Source organism: Equus caballus, chromosome 3 (genome assembly GCF_041296265.1).
Source record: "Equus caballus isolate H_3958 breed thoroughbred chromosome 3, TB-T2T, whole genome shotgun sequence".
In the NCBI taxonomy this organism is placed as follows: domain Eukaryota; kingdom Metazoa; phylum Chordata; class Mammalia; order Perissodactyla; family Equidae; genus Equus; species Equus caballus.
In genome coordinates, this window is record NC_091686.1 from 30,694,015 (window position 1) to 30,716,011 (window position 21,997).

A 21,997-nucleotide genomic window follows, 5' to 3' on the forward strand; every position below is an offset into this window, starting at 1 on the left:
TAATGGTAAATAGAGATAACGAACAGATAACTGTATCAGGTGATGATGGGTTCTGTGAAAAAAAAACAAAACAGAGTAATGGGCATAAAGGATGATGTTGGAAGGGAAGCCACTATTTTTTAAAAAAAGCCTTCAAGGAAATCCTCTCTGAAGAGTTGAATGTCGTTCAAGAATTGAGGGACTATGAAGGAATGAGCCATAGAGATATCCATTTGGTAATATCCTGGTGAATTAAAGCCACTTGCCAGACACCACTGGGAAAGGGGACTGTGATATTTTGGTGGAACAGTAGTATTTGGAGACCAAGCCTGAGGCAGAAGATTAAGTAACATGGGAGAGGATAGTTTACCATCTGCAGGGTGGTAACACGTACCGTGCTTCAGCCTGAACTGGCTCCATATACACTCGAGGATTCATTGCTCTCTCTTTCAGTTTTCTCAGTGAATTGATTTCTTTGTCAAAGTCTGTACTTATGGCCCAAAAGGGTCTCCTCAAAATATCAGCTTTCAAGCTTATAAGACTTTGAGAGTCCACAGCTCTTAGCTAACTGATCAATCTCCCCTTGTCCCATTCTTTAGCTTCCCAAGGAAATTATCTGATTGGCCAGGCTCAGCTATAAGATAGGAGCCTCTGGCTCAGAAGAGGCTAACCCCAGGGCTGAAGCAGGGGTGGACCCAAGCATGGCACTTTGGAGGAAATGGCAGGGAAACAGGATGGGGAGATGTATGTGGAGACAGCAACGGTTGAGGCTGAAGACAGAGGCAGGGGGCAGGCTATAGAAAGCCTTGAATCCATTCCTGAGGAAGCCCAAATTTTCTCTGAAAGTGATGGTATAGGGGGCCCTTGAACGATTTTAATCAGGTGTGATGGGATTGTGAAAGATAGTACCTGCCTCAGGGAATGAGGATCTTCAAAGACATGCACAGGACCTTCTAACCAAGGTACATGCAAGGCAGAATAGAATGTCAGGCTTCCAGTTGAAAATGATTGAAATTTTATTTGTGTTTGACACTGCTTGTGTATCCAAGCATCAGACTTAACACTAAAATTTGTCCTAAATTATAAGAATAATAAGAAAAAACGTTGAAACTCTCAGTGAAAGGGCAGCCAACATGCATTTCCAGGGAGAAATTGTTCAATTGTTCGTGTTTATTACTTCCAAATGGGAACAGCTCCAGGTTCATAATGCTGATTTTGTTACATTGCTTTCTCTGAACTGTAGTTCAGATGAGTGCATAAATATTTGGTTTAATATTTCTTTGGGAACTATAAAAATCTGAACTGATGGAAGGGAGAGGAGCAGAGCAATGGCAAGGAAGGAAAGTTTGGCAAGTTAGTGAGAGATTAAGTTTGTAAATTTCAATAGTGCCCAAGGGCATGATTAATTTATTATCCTTTTAGTTGGTAGAATGCTTGTGGAAACCTCCAAATTACACCATTACTATGGCAAAGCTCAGTGAGTGTGGGAAGATAAAGATGTTCCTGCCAGGAATTTGGCGTACAGAGGGAATGGGTGACCAGTCGGATACATATAAATCTGGGACTGGAGACTCAGAAGTCCCTGATCTTGGCTCTGCCACTGACATAAGCCTGAGATGAACATCTTTGCTCCCAGTCTTCACGGGGTGGGCGTGTCACCAGAAGTCCAGAATGGGAACACTTTCAACAGTTCCAGGTTCCTATGCTTTCTTAATTCTTCTGGGGCACTCCTACTCAACCCAGCGTGCATCAATCAGTTGGTCATATGGAGTAGGGGTTAAGGCCATGGGCTCCAGATACTTAGATTCAAATCCAAGTCATTATCTACCTGACTATGGCAAGACTTGTGGGACTCAGTGGAGACTAATATCAGTAGAATTGTTATAAGGATTAACTAAACTAATGTATGTAAAATGCTTAGAATAGTGTGTGGCACAGAGTTAGTGTTCAATAAATGGTAACCTCTGTCATCATCATCATTTAATATTTGTGAAAAGAACAATTGCCTCACATTATTGAGCATATTTATGTACTTAAGCCTTTCATAACTCTCAGATCATTTACTTACCATAATCCTTTTAGGTTAGGCATTATTTCCTCCATTTTGCAGAGGATGGGACTGAGGCTCAGAGAGGCCACATGACTCCCAGTAAATCCACACTGTTTGTAAGCTCTGTGCTGCAAACCCTGTTCTCCTAAGTACTCTGTGCATTAGTCAGGATAGGTTAGGCTCTGCTGTGGTGACAAACATCTCCAAGTTTCAGTTGGTCAAAGCAACAAAGATTTAGTTAAGCTCCAAGTCCATTGAGGGTTAGATGGGGGCTGTGCTCCTTGTCACCATTCTTTCTTTGGGATCTAGGTTGATGAAGTCACCACTATTTGGAACATAGCTGGTCACCATGGAGAAAGCAAAAAGAACCTGGGTATGCACACCATAGCTCTTAAAGCTTTCAATCAGAATTATCTGAAGTGACACATGTCACTTTTACTCACACTTCATTGACTAAAGCAAATCTTATGGCCACAACCAACTTCAAATGGCCGGGGAAGTATAGTTCTATTATGCACCTGGAAAGAGAGGAGCCAGAGTATTTAGGGATAGCCTCAGTGACTGCTCCCCACTCCCATAAGTCTGACTCATAATTAGAAGAGAAAGCAGGTAGAGAAGATCTAGAGTTTTCAGGAACCATCTTGATTTTTGGTAAAACAAGAGACAAAGTCAAGGGACCTAATGAGCAGGAGAGGGAAACTCACAGCCTGCGTTAAGAAACCAGAAATTCATGAAGAGACACATAAGGATCCCCATTTATTCCCTTGGGCAATAAAGAGATGCAGAAGTGTGATACTGATGGGCAATGAATGGACTTTGGGCCCAGAGAAGTCTAGCAAAATGACCAAATGACCCAAAGATGACCTCTTTCTCTGATCTGCTGTAGCATCTTTCAGCACGTCTCCCAGGTTGTGTAATGTAGACTTCGTAGAGTATATTGAACTGTGAGCCCTTGAGGACAATGAGTACTCTGGAACTCAAATAGTTGATAAATATTTTGAATGGAAGAAAAGAAGGTGGAAGGAGACAATATGTTACAGGAAATTGTGCTCAAGAAGGAAACATCTTATTAAACATCAAGGGAGATAAACTATCAGGCTGAGTGAAGAGTGGTATCATTTTGGTATATATTATCAACAAACATAAACTGAGCTCCTGCAGTGACAACAGCATTGTGCCAATTACATATCTAAATACGTGGAATCATACAATATTTGTTCTTTTGTGACTGGTTTATTTCACTTACCATAATGACCTCAAGGTTCATCCATGTTGTAGTATGTGTCAGAATGGCCTTCATTTTTAAGGCTGACTAATATTCCATTGTATGGATATACCACATTTTGTTTCTCCATTCATCCATCATTGGACACTTGGGTTGTTTCCACCTTTTGGCTGTTATGAATAATGACACAGAATATCCACTCTTCCTATGTGTCAAAGGAGTCTGTTGTGTCTATGTGTCACTTAATAAAGATATATTGCACTTGGCCAGTAATACATTTTTTAAAATATGAAAAGTAGAAATTTCATAAGCCACATTATTACATGATAAATAGGAAATAAATAATTAAAACATTGTAAATACTTGGAAATTAAGAAATACTCTCATAAAAAGGAAATTCTACAGCCTAGTGAAAGTAACCAAAGAATTATGAACTATCCGACAATAATGCAACCCTCCCACACACCCCCCACACCAATTACCCTTGAATCCTATGGAACCCAGCTTAAGCTGTGTTTAGGTATAATCTTATTTGTTTTAAAAGAAGGAAAACAAAGCTGGTTCAGTGATAATGCTAATAAGTAGAGGATAAGGATAGTGGATTCAGGTATCCCCCGTCTCGTGTTACTGGAGTTTGACTTTCCTTCCCAAGTGCGCAATCTGGCCCTTAACCTTGGTAACCTCCATGAGGCAATGGAAACCGTTTGAAGTTGGTGGTGAACACAGCCAGCCCTAGTTGTGCGTGAGCACCGTTGGTCTCTCCAGTGGATCTCTAGCTATGGTCCTCGTTCAGTGGATTGCTGGGGCATCGGTTCAGTGTTTCTACACCAGGCTGTCAGGATTCTTGGCACTGGTTTTTCCTAGGTTCTCCTTGTTAATTTATGACCTAATGATTGACCACCATGAGGGTGAGAGGACTGCTTGGCTCTAACAGCTGCCCGGATTGCTGAATGGCCAAGTGTCTTCAAGTTCAAAGTCATGTCAAAGACTAAACCACAGCTCAGAATTAATTAATGCTTCCAGATCACCTTAGAGACCAATCTAATGATAAAACAAATGGCTTCTAATAGCTATAGGTGAAAGCAATAAGTGGGTTTTTTTCCATTTAACATGGAGTGGAAAACATCTTCTAAATTAGCATGTACATCAAGCTCCAATCAATACTCTCACCTGTTTAGAAAAGTTATTTTTTTTTTTACTGAATAAGTAAGTAATATAGGCTCATTTTATGAAAGCAAAAGTATTCTAAGGGTTAAGGAAAAAAATATTGCCCCTCCCCATCTCCCCCAAAGACCTATTCTGTTCTCATGTGATTTATTCCCTTTGGTAATTGTTTTTGTGGGGGAGTCTAATTATTTTCTAGTTTTTTATCCTTTTGATCATGTTGCAAATATACATATAGTCTTCTATCCTTTGAAAAAGTGTCTCCTGATTTTCTAAACAGGGGAGACTAGGAGGCATCTGTTTAGTTGGAGATGACAAGGAAGAAGTGCCAGGGCATTTGTGTGGGAGCTCTTTGCATAATAAGCACAGGAGGGTCTTCACACAAGGGGACCCTTGCGGATTGCAAGGACTGGGAAGATCCCAAGTCCCTTCCAGACTCCTAGGCATTGCCTCTGCCTGGGGAGTTAACTTGAGGGATTTGTAAGAAGAGAAATGAAAAGGTACTGATGTTGCACGGGTAAAGCGACCACATTTTTAAAAAAAACAACAACAGCAAAATACAACAGACCTTATTTCAATTTTTAATTTGTGAGTTTATGAAGCATTTTATGATCATATAAAAATGTGCGAATAAAGTTGCACTTCTTCATTCAAAGATTTAATCAAGTGTCTTCTGTGTTCCAAACCTGGGCAATGTTAAAGGGAATGAGAAATAAATAGCCCAGAGATAATTACCACCATCAACAAAGAGCCATCTGCTCCCTGTGCTGTAAGAGACCTCACTGGCAAGCAGGGCGAAGCCCAGAGGACGAGCTTGAGTCAGTCTCCGTGGAGTGGCCGGGAGAAGTGGTCAGGAGAAGCTGCAGTGAGTGGACCATCCCTGGTGCAGCTCCAGAAAGATGAGGCGAGGAGAGGCCTCCAGCAGACACGATGGGGGAAGGGAGTTTAGGTGACCTAGGTGCGGAGAATGCGGGCAAAGTTCTGAAGGTCTATGGCTCATGGTTGGTTGTGGCAAAAGGTAGAACTGGAGAAGCAGACCCGTCAATAAAGGAGGACCCCTGGGAATTTACCCCGGGAACAACAGGGAGCCATTGAAAGGTTTAATCTGGGAGCTGTCTTGGTCAGATTTGGGTTTGCATTTTAGAAGGACCATTCTGGTTGCAATTAGGAGAGGAGGGGAAAAGAGAGAAATCAGAAACATGGCGGCCAGTTCAGAAACCACTACCATATCATTTACTTATTCGGTACGCACATATTTATTGAACACCTACTGTGTACCACACACTGTTCTAGGCGCTGAGAGCAGAACAGGCAAAATCTCTAGTGGAGACGTGAGTTAAAGTACAGATACTGAAGATTAGCAGAGGGTGGGTCTAGAAATCTGAGAGTAATGATGATATACAGAACTTGGTGCCTATGTCATTTTGATATACATAGAATACATTTGCATAGGAAAAAATCCCCTGATATCAATGCAATTAAGGACAAGTCTGAACCCATGGGGAGGCACCAGAATGGACCATTAAAAACCACTCTGACTGGAGGCAATTGTGGGGTTCGGGATTGGATTTTGAATCAGAAAAAGGACAGAAGTAGAAAAATTAGTGAAATCTGAATGCCTAAAATCTGGAGGTTAGTAAGTTAATAGCCAAGCATCAATGTTAAGCTCCCGGTTGTGACCAATGTTCCATGGTTGTGTAAGATGGTAACCTTAGGGGAAACTGGACGTAGGGAATATGGGAAATCTGTACCATCTTGACAATGTTTTCATAAATGTAAAATTACCCCCCTTCAAAAGTTTATACATATATATATATATGGATATAAAATATGGATATATATGTGGATATAAAATCGCCCAAGCACACTGAATAGAAAAAAATGTAGAATAATTTATACAGAATGACTCTATTTATGCAAAAACACTCAAAACTGCTATATATTCTATGAGTACATATGTACATATGTAAATTCATAGAATACCTTAAAAACATATACAACCTGGTATGCCAGGTTACCTGCAGCAGAGCATAAAGGTGGCAACAGAAATTATCAAGAGGATTCACAGGGCCCCTGGCTTTGTCCATAATGTGCCACATTCTGTAAGAAGTGCTCTGCAAGAATGCTCTTTGAAACTCAGATCAAGCCATCACTGCCTGCTCCAGACCTCAATATTTCCTACCCCTCCCTGGAGGCAGAGGACTCTGGTCCCAGCCTTGCCATGCCACTGACACAGGCACCACCACTGGCTATCGGGGAAGTCACTTTACACAGGTATGCAGCAAAACTCCTGTGTGCTATTTACGTGGCCTTCCCAGGGTGTTGGCACCCTGCGTCCAAGTTCTTTCTCATCATTAGCTATTTTTTCCATTCCAACTCAGAGGATAAGAAACAAGAAATCCCACTGTGAAAAGAAGTGTTGAATTACAAGGAATAATAGGAAAGACCAGCTAATTGTGAAGCCCCGCTATGTGGTATAATGGGTGTTAACAGCTGCATAGGAGCAGGATTTGATCTGGCCAGAAGGAGTGTCCTGGGTTTCTTACGTTCCATCACATTAAACAACGACAACAAAAGGACCACAGCCCAGGGGGCCACAACTGTGGAGCAGCAGCTGGAGGATTTTCAGGAGTTTAACACAGTATAATAAAGGTCATCTGGAAACCCACTTGACTTGCATGGAATAGTTTTGATGTGTGACTGAGGCCTCTTTGGGTTTGCACATCTCCCCAGCTCAGTGATGCTGGAGTGGGCCCGGGCCCCTCTGAAACCCCACCAAGGGACCAAGAAGCCAGAGAGGTATTGGGTGATTCCCGAATCTGAATTGAGCCAAGCCTCTGGGCTTTTCCCTGGAGAGCAACCCTCACTCCCATGCCTTCCTCTCCAAGGTTCCTCCAAGCCCTGGTGTGTCTTTGACATAGATAGAGATGTAAGTCTTGGAGAAATACCAACTCTGCTTTCCTGACATTCTAGAAACAGATTTTTAAAAGCATTCCTAATCATGTTATCTGTTTAAAATAGGTCTAGATAGAAGGGAACAAACAGACTCAGCCTTTTTTCAGCAGAAGGCTCCCGACGGTAGTGATGGAAACCAGCCCCAGTTATAATGAGTGTGGATGGTACTGAAATCGTATAAATCGGTGGTCCCCAAACTTGAGTGTACGTCAGAATCACCCAGGGGACTTGTTAAAGCACAGATTGCTGGCACCCACCCCACAGTGTCCGATTCGGAGGTCTGGATACGACCTGAAAATCTTCATTTCTAACGAGTTCCCAAGGGATGCCATGCTGGTCCAGGGAACCGCATCTCAAGACCAGTGTTCTAGAGCCCCCTCACATCCCTGAGGTGAGCCCTGTAAGGCATATCAGTCTGGGGCCACTGTGCCTGGTATGGCTGTGGACACTTCTTCAACATGGACACAGCTCTGAGGACTAGGAGGCAGGTTCAACAGATAGGTTAAAAGCCAGACCTTTAACAACAGAAATATTGAGAGAAAGAGAGAGAGAAGACTCATGCAGCACTAAGCAGCAGTGCTCACAGCGGGGACCAGCTCCTTCCCCAAGGAATAAATCATTTAAATCCAGCAGCCAGCCCTAATTCAATGGGGTCCTCTCTCCAATACCCTGCTTTGGTGAGGTCAAGTGGCTCAAGCTCTCTGAGAAAGAGCAACGAAATGACCCAGACCTTGATAGCAGCAGGAAGAGTTGCCTGGGGAGAATTTTTGAGTCTAGAATTCAGCTTTCCATGCTGAATGGCAGGTGGAGAAATGGGAGGATGGCAGTTGTCATCCCAGGAGGGCATTTGAGGCCATCTTCCACCGTGTTTCTTCCAGAAGTTCTGGGGTTGGATGTTCCCAACCTTTTCTGAGCAGGGAAGGGTCAAGAAGGGAGAGCAGAGCATAGACGTCTCCTCCTGGCAGGTCCTCACCAGCGAGCCGTGCCTGGTAGACAGATGGGGTCAGGAGTCCATTCTTGGGAAGAAGGACGGCTCCACAGCCCTTGTAGGTTTCCCATGCTCATTTCCCATCAGATTGTCTTCTAGGTTAATAGGGCCCTTTGGAGAAGACCTGCCTATCTCATGTGTGCTTAGGGGAGCAAGAGGAAGAGGTTTTAATCCACATTTGGGCAGAAGAGGTATGAAGGGGAGGGGAGTGACAGTAAACATGGAGGTGAAAAAGAAGAGCCGTGTTTGCTCAGCTGCCCCTTCCCACAGTAAGTCTGCTTCCAGAGCACTTCTCTTCTCAAACCAGAGATGTCTGTGAGCTCTGTTTTTTAAGAGGAAATCTGTTGCCTGAGAAAGGGAACTATGTTTTCGATATTATGGGTAAGATGCTTTTTTATACCTGGAAGTATCTGTCTTACCCATTAACAACAAAGGCATAATTTTGTTATGATTGTTACCATTAGTACTGGAATCATTAGCAACGATTTATTGAGCCCCCTGTATGTGCCAAGAACTGTACTTTTCACACACTGTCTCATTAACCCCTCAACAACTCTGGGAAATAAGTAGTGTTATCCTTACTTTACAGATAAGGAAATCACGAGTTCCATGTTCCAGGTCACACAGCTGATCATTGGCCAAGCTGGGACTGGAACAGTGTTTGTCTGAGGAGTGGTGCTCTTTACTAAACAGATTTTGGCCTTGGTTCCTGCTGTATGCCAGATGCTGTGCAGGCATTGGGCTCCAGTGGTGAGCCCAACATGCTGAGGCTGTTGACCTCACAGAGCTTCCAAGCAGATGGGGGTGGGGTAGGGGGAGAATGTCAGTTGGATTAAATCAAGTCAAGCAGTGACTAAAAATTATTTTCATCGGAAGATATCACATACCTTATTTTTGGTCTTGCTTTACATACTATTTTCTGTTAATCTTAAAAATGCAAAGAGAGGTAACTGGCATTTAATCAAAATTCTCAGTGTGTTTTAATAAAGAATATTTTAGATGAGAAAAAATACCGTATTGCCATATAGAACTGTGTCATGCCTTTACTCAACTGGCCATGGCAGAGGAACCTTGTCATAAGGGTCACGCTGCCTTAGGCACCACTGCCACCCGGTGGCATCTATCAGAATTGCAGGCTTGGTGGTGGCAGAGATGGCCCCCAGGGGAGGCTGATTCAGCCAAGGAAAAGCACATTTCCTGTCCCGACCCCCTAAACCCTCCAGGCATGGTTGACTGTGTTCCAAAAGGCGCCCATTCATTTATAAATTGGTTGCAGCTGGTTCAGCATCTGCTTTCTTTTAGCTTTCTGTTCTGAGTTACTATTGTGTTCATGACCTTTAAATTGTTGTTATAATTGAATTAATGTTCACGGATATTGATGATAAAATGACATCAAATGTAGACGAATACTTAGTCAAATTCTAGAACAAACTTATGCAAATGATAGTTCTCTCTTTAGTTAGACGTCTTCATATGCCTTAAAACAAAAGACATAATTTGGGGGGCTGGCCTGGTGGCATAGTGGTTAAGTTCGTTCACTACACTTTGGGGGCCCCAAGTTCATGGGTTAGGATCCCGGGCATGGACCTACACACAGTTCCTCAAGCCTTGCTGTGGCAGCGTCCCTCGTGCAGGGTGCAGAAGGATTGGCATCGATGTTAGCTCAGAGCTAAACGTCATCACAAAAACAAAACAAAACAAAACGTAATTTGGCCCTTTATTACCTGTTGACCCCACATCTACTCAAACCATGCTAATGACTCGCAGTTTCTGGAATTTTCTAGGCTCCCTCTCTCCTGCCTGCTGCCTCTGTCTGTGCAGCCCCTCTGCCTTGAACTACCTTCCTCCATCTTTATCTTCTGAATTTAGTCTTCAAATTTCAAATCAAGGCTGCCAAACTGTAGCGGATTATCTTAAAGTCAATTCAGAAATGACAGTGTTGCATAGCAGTCTAGAGAAATGGAAGACAGGTTCTGAATCTCATCTTCATCTCTTTAATAGTTGTGACCATCGCCAGCTTGCTTAATCTCTCTGTATCCATCAAGTATGAATAATAATGTCCCCTGCCCCCAGCATTGTTGTGAGGTTTTTAAAAAATGTGTGTAAAATGCTTCCTCAGTGCTGTGCCTAGTACCTGGTAGAAGCAGTGGGGCAGGCGGTGCTGTTGGTGGCTGATATGCACAAATACTTGGAACATTGATCAATGCCTGCCCAGCATAGGATTGTCAAATAAATGTTGTTTTACATTGCCTATTTGGTCTTGCTTGCAGAAAAAAGAAGTCTGTTTCTCTAGAGTCAAAAATAATATACGTCTAACCTTGAACTTCCTGGAGCTATTTCTCTCCTAGATCCATCACTAGATGGGAGTTATTTCCCACCTAGATCCAGCACCCTAGTGCTGGTGAGCTTCCCCAGCTATAAGCTGCAAAGATTTGCATATTAGGAGGAAAGGTATAGAGCAACGACGCTATTTTTGGCAATGCTGCTTCAGTCAAGGTCATCAGGCACTTTGGGTTGGCACCTGTGGTTAGTGGATTGCTCACTGACGTGTTTGTAATGTGCTTTTTCTGTTTTCCAACCAGAGTCTTAAATGTCACTATGTTTCTCTGACCAGGTAGTCGATAGTGACAGACCGGAAGGGTCCAAATTCTGGCTCACTGGAAAAGGAGTGGATCAAGAGCCTAAAGGAATTTTCAGAATCAATGAGAACACTGGTAGTGTCTCTGTGACACGGACCTTGGACAGAGAAACGATCGCTACTTATCAAGTGAGTACCTCTTGAGTGCCCACTCTGCACGCAGAGATGTGGCTTCCAAAGATTGTTTTCCTCCCACAGAGCTCATTATTTCTGTGCTTCATCAAACCCTGGGCTGTGCGGCTTTAAGTGTTTCTCTGCGGGAGCTGAGTGGAGTTGAACCCCGACAGGGCAACAGTGGGGTTCCTCTCTCATCAACGGAGCCCCCCAGGCCTCCGTGAGACTTCGGCACTGGAGACCAAGAAAGGGGGATCCTGGGGGAATCTCGATGAGATCAGAACCCTTAGGTCAGCTTTGGCTTTCCAGAAACCTGCTTGATAATCAAAAGCTGTAAAAGATATAAAGCCTTGGACCCGATAATGCTGCTTTTAGAAATCTATCCTAAGGAAATAGGGAAGAATTTAGTTAGATTTTTGTACCGTGATGTTATAGCAGGACGTGGTCCCTACAATGGAAACAATTGCTACATTTTCAGCAATAGGGTGGTGGTTAACTTATGGCACAATTTTGCAAGGAAGTTTTCTACAACCGTTTAAAATATTTTGGAAGTGGTTCTAGTTATATGGGAAAGATTCAAGCTATCAAACGGAAACAGACACACAAACACATATGGTCTCCTCATTACAGATCGAATGTTTGCACATAGCATGGTGCATGTACGCTTATGAAGAAAAATCAAAGTGTTAATGGTTGTGTTTGGGTGTTATTGATTTTTTCCTTGTTTTTCTGAGTTTTCTACAATGTGCTTATATTACTTTTATGTAGACAAATGAAAGACTATTTGTAAAAGGCTAGTTTCAGAAGTTGATACCCATTCGGGACGCAGAGACCAGAGCAGCTGCAGATACTGGGGTGAGCCCTAAGTCTCACAGAGGCTCCAGGTCGGTGTGTCCTCCCCTCAGCACACTCCCCAAAGAATTCCATGCTCACAGCCTGTGTTATGGACCCAAGCCTCGGAGGGTAGTAAGTTCATTCTTTGAGGAATGAGATGAAATTCCCAACCATTTTCAGGAAAAGCCCTCCGTGGGATGCAGTGCGCTGAGCTGGAAGCAGGCACTGTGGGAACAAGGTCCAGCCAACAACGTTCGTTTTCCATTGCCATTGCCCATCATGTGTGCATTTTCCTGGCTCAGGGTCCAAGGGTGATGGCCAATTTCTAGGGCTGGATTTGGCATCTCTGATTTTCTTGCTCAAAACACCATGTAGGAGCATCCCCAAACCCCTCCAACAACACTACTCTCTCTTCCCTAAAATTCCATGTTCTTCTCCTGCAGACGGGCCTGGAGAGACTCTGTGTTGGAGAGTTAAGTGCTCTGCCTGAGAAATGGGTACCATGAGTCTAGCCTCCTCGGTAACCAGGAGTTGTTGACCTTGGGAAGGCCATGTGAGGGCTGGTCCTCAGGGTCCCATCTGTAAAATGTGAATAACTATTTCCTACCTACCCAGCTGGATTGCTGTGAGTTTCCAGTGAGGAGAAGACAGTGTGAGGGCGTTGAAGGCATTCAAGTATGGACAAGTATAGGTAGCGGCATGATCATATCCTCATGCTGAGAAATATGCTCGAGGGTCCCAGGTCCTGGGAGGATGAGCATGCCTCTCAACCTACTTCTCAGAAGCTTTGCCAAAGAGCAGATGCAGTAGGCATCCACAGCGAGTACCATCTGTCAGGGAATGCCAAAGGGTGAGCAGTGTGTCCTCATCATACACCCAGGTGGAGGAATCTGGTTATTGTAGAAACTGAATGCTGGTGTCCTCAGAAATTCCGGGTCCAGCTGGCCTTGACAGTCACCAGAGTGACCTGGCAGATGTAGGTGTCCAGCTGCTGCACAAAAAACCAGCAGCAGACCATGGGTAAATGCGCTCTTCTCTTTCCGTGCCTATCATGGGAATATCCGTTAATTTTCAGAGACAAGGAAGTAAGGATGTGATAAATTTCATAATTTCATAGCATAGCAATGAAGATTAAGAGCTCTGGGTTTGGAAAAAATCACGATTCAAATCTCGGCACTGCTGTTTACTGAATGGTGTGACCTTGGGCAACCCACTTACCCTCTCTGATCTTATGATTCTCGTCCATAAAGTGGCAATGTCCTAGTACCTCTAAGACTTGTAAAAGATGAAATTCCCAGGTTTTGCTAGCTACTGATCGCTATTCAGCTAATAAAATAGAGCCTGGTCTGTAGCTTGGAGCCCCTCATATTTTTCCCTAGAGTGAAGCCATACAGTATTAGAGCAGTTAAAAACATAATTTTGCATGCAGCCACACTGATGGAATTCAAATCACGGCTGTTATGGACTAGCTGTGGGAACTTGGGCAGGGTGTCTGCCTCAACTTTCTCATCTGTAAAAGTGGCATAATCATGATATGCTCATCTCACAAGATTTTGTGAGGATTAAATGGGTTAATACATGTCAAGCATTTAGAACAGTGCCAGAAACACAGCAAGCACTGTATGATCTTACTACACGAGTGGGAGAGATTAATGATGTTAAAGGCAAAGGAAAGTAAATGGAAATTCCAAGGACTCTGAGTTGGAGCTCAACCTGCCTACCTCAAGAGTGAACTTTCCTTGAGTAATCTTGAGTTTAGAGTTTCATAGTGTACTTCACAGTAGACTGACCGATTGACCAGTTCATTCATTCTCCATTTGATTGAGTACCTACAGGGGGAGAAGCACCCTTCAACAAGACACACCACCTTCCCTGCCTCCAGGTAGCTTTCATTTCAGTGCCTTGTCTTCATCTCAAAATAAACCAATTTAAATTCCTCACCATTGTGTGCAGGTGATATGCCAGGAAGTTGTGCCTTGTTCCTTGTGTGGCTTGGTTTACCCCAGGCACAGGGCCACTTGCTCCCAGCGGAGAGGCTGCTGTGCTTGGTAAAACACACCGTCTTGCACGACTACCAGGGCTCCACCAGCCACACTGCAGCCTGGCCCTGTGCCACTCTTCACGAGCATCAGGAGGGCCTGATTTCCACACTACTTCCTTCTGTGCCTCTCGCTCTTCAATTCCGTCTTTGTCCTGTTTTCTTCGTATCCTTGCTTAGGAAGTCCCCTATTAGTCTGTGTATGGTGCTCCTATCTCTAGATTTAATCAGAACTGGGTTACTGTCTTGTTAATGTACTTTGGGCACGAGAATGCTGCAATTCTGGTCCATTTCAAGCACCTATTGAGAAATAATTTACTGTCTTAGTACCACAGTTAACAGCATCGTGTTCATGGTGGTTATTGTGGTTGGAACAAACATGCTTCTTCAAAGAGCTGAACGCTAGGTCTCCAGTTCCCACATTTTATTTTCCCTCTTGCTAGTTTAAAAAGCAGAGAGCATGTGGGTGAATGGATCACCATTATAATTACTCCCGTGTTGTTGTTGTTTGTTTTAAAGTTAAACACTACTCACATGCAAGTCCGTGCTATTGCACTAACATTTTCCAAATCCAGCAAGAAAACAGAGTGAACTAAGCCTTGGGGATTTGCGTGATAAGAAATAATCTGGGATAAATTTGTCCTTGGGCTCCTGAATGTGTATCACCATTAAAGCTACTGTTTATTGAACACTACATGGCTGACACTGTGCCAAACATTTCATATACATTCTCTTATTCCATCCATTTCACACAAGAGACTTAAGAAGTAGGTGCTAACACCATTTTAGAGATAAGCAAATAACTGTTAAATAACTTTTTCAAGGTCATCCAGCTGGTGTGTATTGAGTCTGGGATCCGTATCATTTTCTCTCCACCTCCAAAGTCGTGCATTTTCCATCACTAAGAAACGCTTCTTCCTATTTTACCCCCAACTAGGCTCTGATATCTAATCTGCAAATCCCTAGGCCCATTCCCAGGAACCCCACTTACTGGGGCTGGGAAAGAAGTTTGACTGGCTGGATGATCTATTTCTTCTTAAATGCCATCTTTTTCCATGACCCACTGCCACCCGCCCACTCTCCCTACCCCAGCCCCCAAAAGGGCTTCCCATGCTTCTGACCTGAAGTGACACCTGACAAAATAATTTAGCTCTCGCAGTATTGGAAGCTGACATATTAATGCAAAGCCTCCTGAAATATTACTCATTATTATGTATTTTGCCAGCGTTTGAGTGATTTGTGAACTCTTCATTGGAATAAAGTGCTGTAAATGATTCATGAGTGACCAAGTTTATGAAATTCTATAAAAATATTAGCGGGTGGTAATGATTCCGTCACACTGTGAGTATAGCCTGCTGGCTGCAAATTTGTCAATATGGAAGGACAGGTGTGAAGTGGGAGACAGAGTCTGTTAGGCAGGTGGGGGGCGCAGTGGAGGGTGTGGGCTGGGCTGAGCAGGGGGTGTGAGGCAAAACAGGAAGGAGGACCGTGGTCGGGGGCAAATGTCATGGGCACGAGACCTTCATCCTGGTCTGCTGTCCACTGTGGGAGATGCACTGAGAACTGGGAATGTCGGAATTGGGTGGGAGATGAAAGGAACACTTACGAGAGAGAAAACTAACATTTATTGAGCAGCTATTACGTACCCAAGACCTCTCTAGAGTCCCACATACACAAACCTGTGACGTTGGTTTATTGCTTGTCTTTACTGATGTGTTAGCTGAGGACCACAAGGGGTTCCCAAGATATATTAGTGTTATTAATGTTGGTGTTAACATTTGTTGAACATTTGCAACTTGCCAGAGCTCTGTGTTAAATACCTAAATGATGATCTCATTTAATCTTCATAAAGATGAGCTTAACGCTATCATTCTCAATTATAAAACTGGAAACAGGAACCACCTGTGTTCTCGGCCGCAGAAGCTGAGCAGGATTTCATTGTCTCCTTTTGACTATTCGTTCACGTTTTCTGGGACACAGTTTGTTCCCCCTGAATCCACTTTCTGGAATAAGTTTGGACTTTGTGATTAAGAGTGTTGCCGTAAAATTGGAAATTACCTGGCAGACAGACGGTCTGCCGGCTCCTGTGTTTCCTTTCTCTCACACGGCTCTGCCTCAGTCCTAACCCACATGTAGCTCCAAGACAATTTGGCAGAAAATACATTAAGGTGAAAAATGCTTCTGTCATGTGGCAAGACATGTATCACAATGTTAGGGATCAAAAGGCAATTGGGAAATGTAGATTTACCCAGATTAGAGGGTTTATTTATTAACTTGTTTATAATAATGTCCATCGTGCATGGATGATGCACACGTCACCATGACAGGATTGCACTGGCCTGGATAATATTTGCACTTGGAATGTGCCCCGAGTCCCCAGTTGTGGGGACAAGCTACATCTTCGTCATCCTCTGGTCTGGTCTCCCCCATGGCCATCTTTCTTAGTCAAGATTCTTGGTGGTAGTCAACAAAATCCCCTCCAACTAATTTACAAAGAAAGAGATTTTTTAAAGAGCACAGGTAGTTTATAGAATTGCCAAAAGGACCCAATAACTTAGCTTAAAAGTGACACGACCAGAAAAGGTGGCACCACAGGAAATACACTTCATATACATTCTCAGCATCCTGGGCCGTTAACTACAAGGTGCCAATAGCACTCCCCGGCCCAGTCTTGACAATCAAAAATGTCTCCAGATATTGTCAGTTGTCCCATGGGGGCAAAATTGCCCCCAGCTGAGAACTCCTGTTCTCAGGGAGTCATCACTGCTGCCACCTCTTTCTGCCGCTCTGCTCCTACGATGCTCAAAGCTGGGTGGTAGCCACTCTGCCTTGGCTGCCCAGAAGACCAGGGGACTCTGACACCATGCTTTCTAGAGCCTCCAATCCCAAAAGTGGAGCCACTGCATTGTCTCTCACTTCCATCGCCAAGTTTCATGCTGGGATGTCTGCAGGAAATCACCTAGATCAGATGAAGGACTCTAGCTGAGCTAGCAAGGGGCGGGGGGTGGGTGTTGTCATCAGTACAATTTTAGTCCCTGTGAGAGGCAGTCAGTGGTAGGCATGGCTCTCTGAGAGGAGGTGGTCTGTCCATGCTTAGGAGAGTGTGGCTTCACACCTATCATCTGAACTTCTCTCCATATCATGGTCCTATCAATCAATAACACACGTGACCTAGGAAAGGGCCATAATGGGAGGAGACAGAACTTGGGATAAAAGTTCAGGCTTTGGATGGGGCCAGCCCAGTGACGTAGTGGTCAAGTTCGGCATGCTCTGTGTCGGCAGCCCAGGTTCACGGGTTCAGATCCCCACCGTGGACCTACGTTACTCATCAGCCATTCTAAGGTGGGGACCCACATGCAAAAATAGAGGAAGATTGGCACAGATGTTAGCCCAAGGCTACTCTTCCTCAAGTGAAAAGAAATAGGAGGAAGATTGGCAACAGAGGTTAGCTCAGGGCAAATATTCCTCACCAAAAAAAAAGTTCAGGCTTTGGAATCAGACCTACTGAGATTAGAATCTTGACGCTGCAATCAGAGGAACCATACAAAATTGCCATTGTTATAGGTGAACAAAGGGTGAACGTTGGCTGTTTCAGGATTTGTCTTCATACTTTGTCACTTTTGGCAAGTTATTTAATTCTCCGTCTCTGTTTTCTTATCTGGAGAATGAGGGTGACACTGCACTGTCCTCGCCTAATGGTGTAGTTAGTAAGTGGGACGTGTCAGGTTAGCACTCAGTACAGTCACTCACTAAGTGTTCCAGGATTGAGAGCCATCACCTGGCATACCAGTTTTGCAGTTGGACCCCCCTGCAGGTGAGACAGAGATGAGAGCAGTTGCTAGGCATCCCGCTAGCTGTTAAATGGTTGGGTTGGACATCAGTAACCCTGTGTGTCGCTTCCTTGAAGGCAATCATCTAAATGAGTGATTTTCCAAGTGTGCCTGCCCCCTCCCTGGACCAGCAGCAGCATCTGGGAACTCGTTGGAGAGGCAAATTCTCAGGCCCATCCTCAGACCTATTGGATCAGAAACTCTGGCCCTGCAACGGGGGTGTTAACAAGGCCTCCGGGTGGTTCTGCTGCTCGCTGACATTTGCGAACCCCAGGTCTAAATACGCTCCTAAGTGTTAACGTTGCTGCGGCTGGCCTGATTCATTAATTTGCCTCAGTGAAGGCGGCCTTTGAACCACTTCCATTACAGTCCTGCTGGGGTAATGCGCTTGTGCCTTAAAGGTGCTTACTTCTCCCGGCGCTCTGCTATGCCATTTGAAATCCCTCTAAATCCAATCCGTACTCTTCAAACGGCCTTTGTTTGTGCTTCGTTAATGGCTCCTGAGAGCCGGGCGAAGCTGTGCTAGGCTTCTTTGCTCCATCCTGTCTAGACCTTGGACAACTGTTAAATGCCATGTTGCTGGGTGTTTGCTTATTTCTCAGAAAATAACCTTTTAGGCCAGAGATGAAAGTGTCTTCAGAAGATTTGAGCCGGTACAGGCGAAGGTAGTTCCTGATAGGAGGGAGCTGGCCCTGGGGTCGGCAGAACCAGCTTTGCTGCCTTATTAGATCTGTAACCTTGAGTAAGGTATTTGTGCTTCTCAAAGTTTGCTGCACATTAAAGTCATCTGGGGAGCTTTTAAAACCCCTGATGCCCAAGCTGCACTTCAAACTAATTAACTAATAATATCCTGGTGTGGGAACAAGGGTCAGTAAGTTCATAAAACTCTCCAAGTGTTTCCATGGTGAAGCCAAGTTTGAGAACCACTGAGTTAATATAATCCATCTGTACCCTCGTTTATTCCTAATTCGGACTGGCGAGAACGACACCGACCAGGGAGGTTTGCTGTGAATATCAAATGAGATAATGCACACAGGAGTTTCTAACACGCAATCGTAGAAAATCAAATATCTCATTTCCCCTCAATCAACTGCGTCACTCTGAGCAAATATGTGACGCTAACTACTTTCTGATGTCTCTTTGGAAATGCAGAGAAACAGAATTTGATAAACAAATGAAGAGGTTGTCTTCTGACTCACTTTAGAAAAAAATAATTCAGGATTTGGTCGCAGCCTCTCTCTGCCCCAGCACTTCCGAGCCTTTCCATCCGACTCTTTCCACTTCGGCTCTTCACATTTCCACGCACTTCATTTTGCAACTTGGCCTTATCTGCTGGGTGCAGCTGGTGAGACTGAGGCATGAAGAGGTTAAACGCCCCTGCCGGGGCAGCCACACACCTGGATTAGACCACCGAGCTGCTCCTGGATGATTATTTATTGGTCCGCTAAGCAAAGCTGCTTCCTCACTCAGGGCTATGGAAGCGTATTTTTCTAAACTTCATTAGCACAAACTCCTCAGAAGAGGTTCACTTTGAACCTTGGCAGGTGGGAGAATCCTGCATCCCTCAGCCTTTTCCTCCTCACGCTGAGCCTCGCATCCGACGCACCGGTCCCACAAGCTGGACCTACCGCACGTTTGTGGAATCAATAAATGTGTGATGGCCAATTTATCTTTCACTTTTTGCTTTAGTTGTCTAACTACTACTGAATCTCCTTCATCATAGCTGCTTTTCCAAATGACTTGGCAGCATTTTTTTTCAAGATGCTGAAGAATCACAATACTTCAGACCTGTAAGAGCCTTTAGACCCGTTTTATCTAAGCTGCTAAAATTTACAAATAAAAACAAGTTAAATAATCAGCTGAGGGCTCTGACTCCTAGTACTGACAATATGTTCCTGATGTCATTATCCCTCAATAACGGGCATTGCGACGGCCCATCCGGGACCAGATCCTGCAAACATAGATAAGACATCCATTCTAGCTCCCATCACGCACTCTCCATCTAAATTTACGTTCATCAAGAGGAATAAAAATTTTTTTTTCATTTGGTAAAAATGAGTAGAGGAGGGAAGGAGAAGTTTGTTCGAGGCCTGGACTAGGAAGAGAGGAGTAAAAGAGAAGTTAGAAATAGGCTGTCCTTCTTCTCTGACCTCACAGTGGGTTTGACACTCTTGGATTAGAGGGCAGAAAATGATGGAAATTACTTTGTCGTATGAGATACTGTGCAAAATTGGAGGGGAGGACCAGAAGCTAATTAAACCAATCACCAAAGACGGGGGAAGATTCCAGGTTCGAGCACTAGAGCTGTGAGGTCAGGTGACACAGGATGACACATTTGTAAAGAGCCACCGCCACAGAGCCTCCTGCCACACTCTGGCTGGGAAGGGCTGGTAATCAGGGGGTGGATGACCATGGTGAAGCTCCCTCCAGTTGCCCAAAAGAGGAAGGAAGAAGCTGACATTGATCGGGGACCCTTGTGAAACCAGCTATGGGCCTCCCAAGAAAGACCTGGGGAAAAACGCTGCATAGGGACTGAGTTCCCCGTGAGCAGGTTGGAAGCTGGGAGTTCTTGTGACGGAGGATGAGTGCATATGTGACCCATGTCCTCCTCCAAGGCTGGGGAGCTAGCCAATCTCTGGGTTACCCAGCTCAATTCTGGCTGGCCTACTGCTTACTGCCTGATTGGAGCGGACCACTCGACTATATGGATTTGAACTGAGGACAATTTGTGGACAAAGTCCCAGGGTAAAAAGGAGAATGTGGGGGAGCACCGTGTTTTGCCAGCTGAGCTTCTCTTCCAAACAAGAGAAGTGGAGGGAAAAGGGGAAACACTGTGGAGTGGCATCTTGGGATGGCCTAAAGGATGCACAGACATCATGGCCAGCACACACCCAGCAGCTCCATCAGGCAGATTCAGATGAACCACAGATTGATTGATTCAGCAGACAGCGATGGGACGCCTAACTCGTGCCAGCCACCGTTTCAAGGTGTTGGGGATACAGCAGCCAACAGGCAAGTTCCAGCCTCGGGGAACTCTATCAACAAGCAGACGTTAGTGAGTATGTAACACGTCAGGTGTTTATATGTGCTTGGAATAAAAATGGAGCAGATTAAAGATACGGAGAGTGACAGCAAGGGCTGCGTGGTCCAGTAGGACTTGCTGGGAGATGACATTTCAGGAGAAAGCCTGATGGAAAGTCTGAGGGCAGAATACTGCCCTTACCTCTCAGGTATCCTTGACAGCAAAGGTTCTCCACCAGAGCGATTTTGCCCCCCAGGGGATATCTGGTAATGTCTGGAGACGTTTTTGGTTGTCACAACAGGGGCAGTGATGCTACTGGCATCTAGTGGGTCAAGGCCAGAGATGTTGCTCAGCATCTTGCAACGCACAGGACGGACCCCACATATTGTGCTCTGAAGGCACCATCATGGGGCTGACCCTACAGAGGGTCTGAAAATATATCATGGTTTGTTCACTCGAATATTCACTAAGCTTGAATAGACAAGAGATCTATGTTCATTTCTGGGGCACCATGGCAAGGACTATTGTCCCTGTCCTTGTGAAGCTCACAGTCTAACTGGGTACAATAATTTGCAACAAGACAATTACACCACCATGGGACAAGGGCAGGGACCAGGAACAGTCTTCCAGAGGACTTATAGTCAAAGCAAGCGCTCAAGAATGAGAAGGAGTTAGCCAGGTGACAGGGAGGGGGCAGGGCAGAAAGAATGTCTCAGGGAGAGGAGACAGAATAAAGACCTTAAGGCAGCTCTGGAGAAGCAGGAGAGCGGGGCCTCATGTGGGAGACCGGAGATGAACTGACTAGGGAAGAAGGCGGGACATGTGTGCTAAGGAACAAGCTTAGACGTAATACCCCTTGGTGACAGGTGGAGGTTAGAGGATTTGGGGATGAAGAGTGACGTAATCAGATTTGGATTTTGCACAGACCACTCTGGTTGCCAGAAGAGGAGGAGTCTTGTCTCCGGGTCCCTGAAATCAGAGTGGCACATATCAGATAAATGGCATTCTCACCCGCAAAGACCTGGGAGGTGAATCCAAACTCACAGTGAAGATATTAAACGTACTTTGGGATGAAATGAGTTGCAGGAATTGGGGGGCCAGGTCCTGCCAGGACTTGCAGGGTGAGGTAAGGAGCTTGGATTTTTTTCTAAGGAAGCCTG

At 44.7% G+C, this 21,997-nt stretch overlaps 1 protein-coding gene across 1 annotated transcript in view; it reads left to right on the forward strand.

Moving 5' to 3' along the window:
- The window catches only part of CDH13 (cadherin 13), a 993,386-nt gene that overhangs the window by 513,632 nt on the left and 457,757 nt on the right, over window positions 1-21,997 (forward strand). Inside the window, 1 exon segment of the mRNA NM_001109812.1 lies at window positions 10,976-11,128. Coding sequence (NP_001103282.1) covers window positions 10,976-11,128 — 153 coding nt within the window.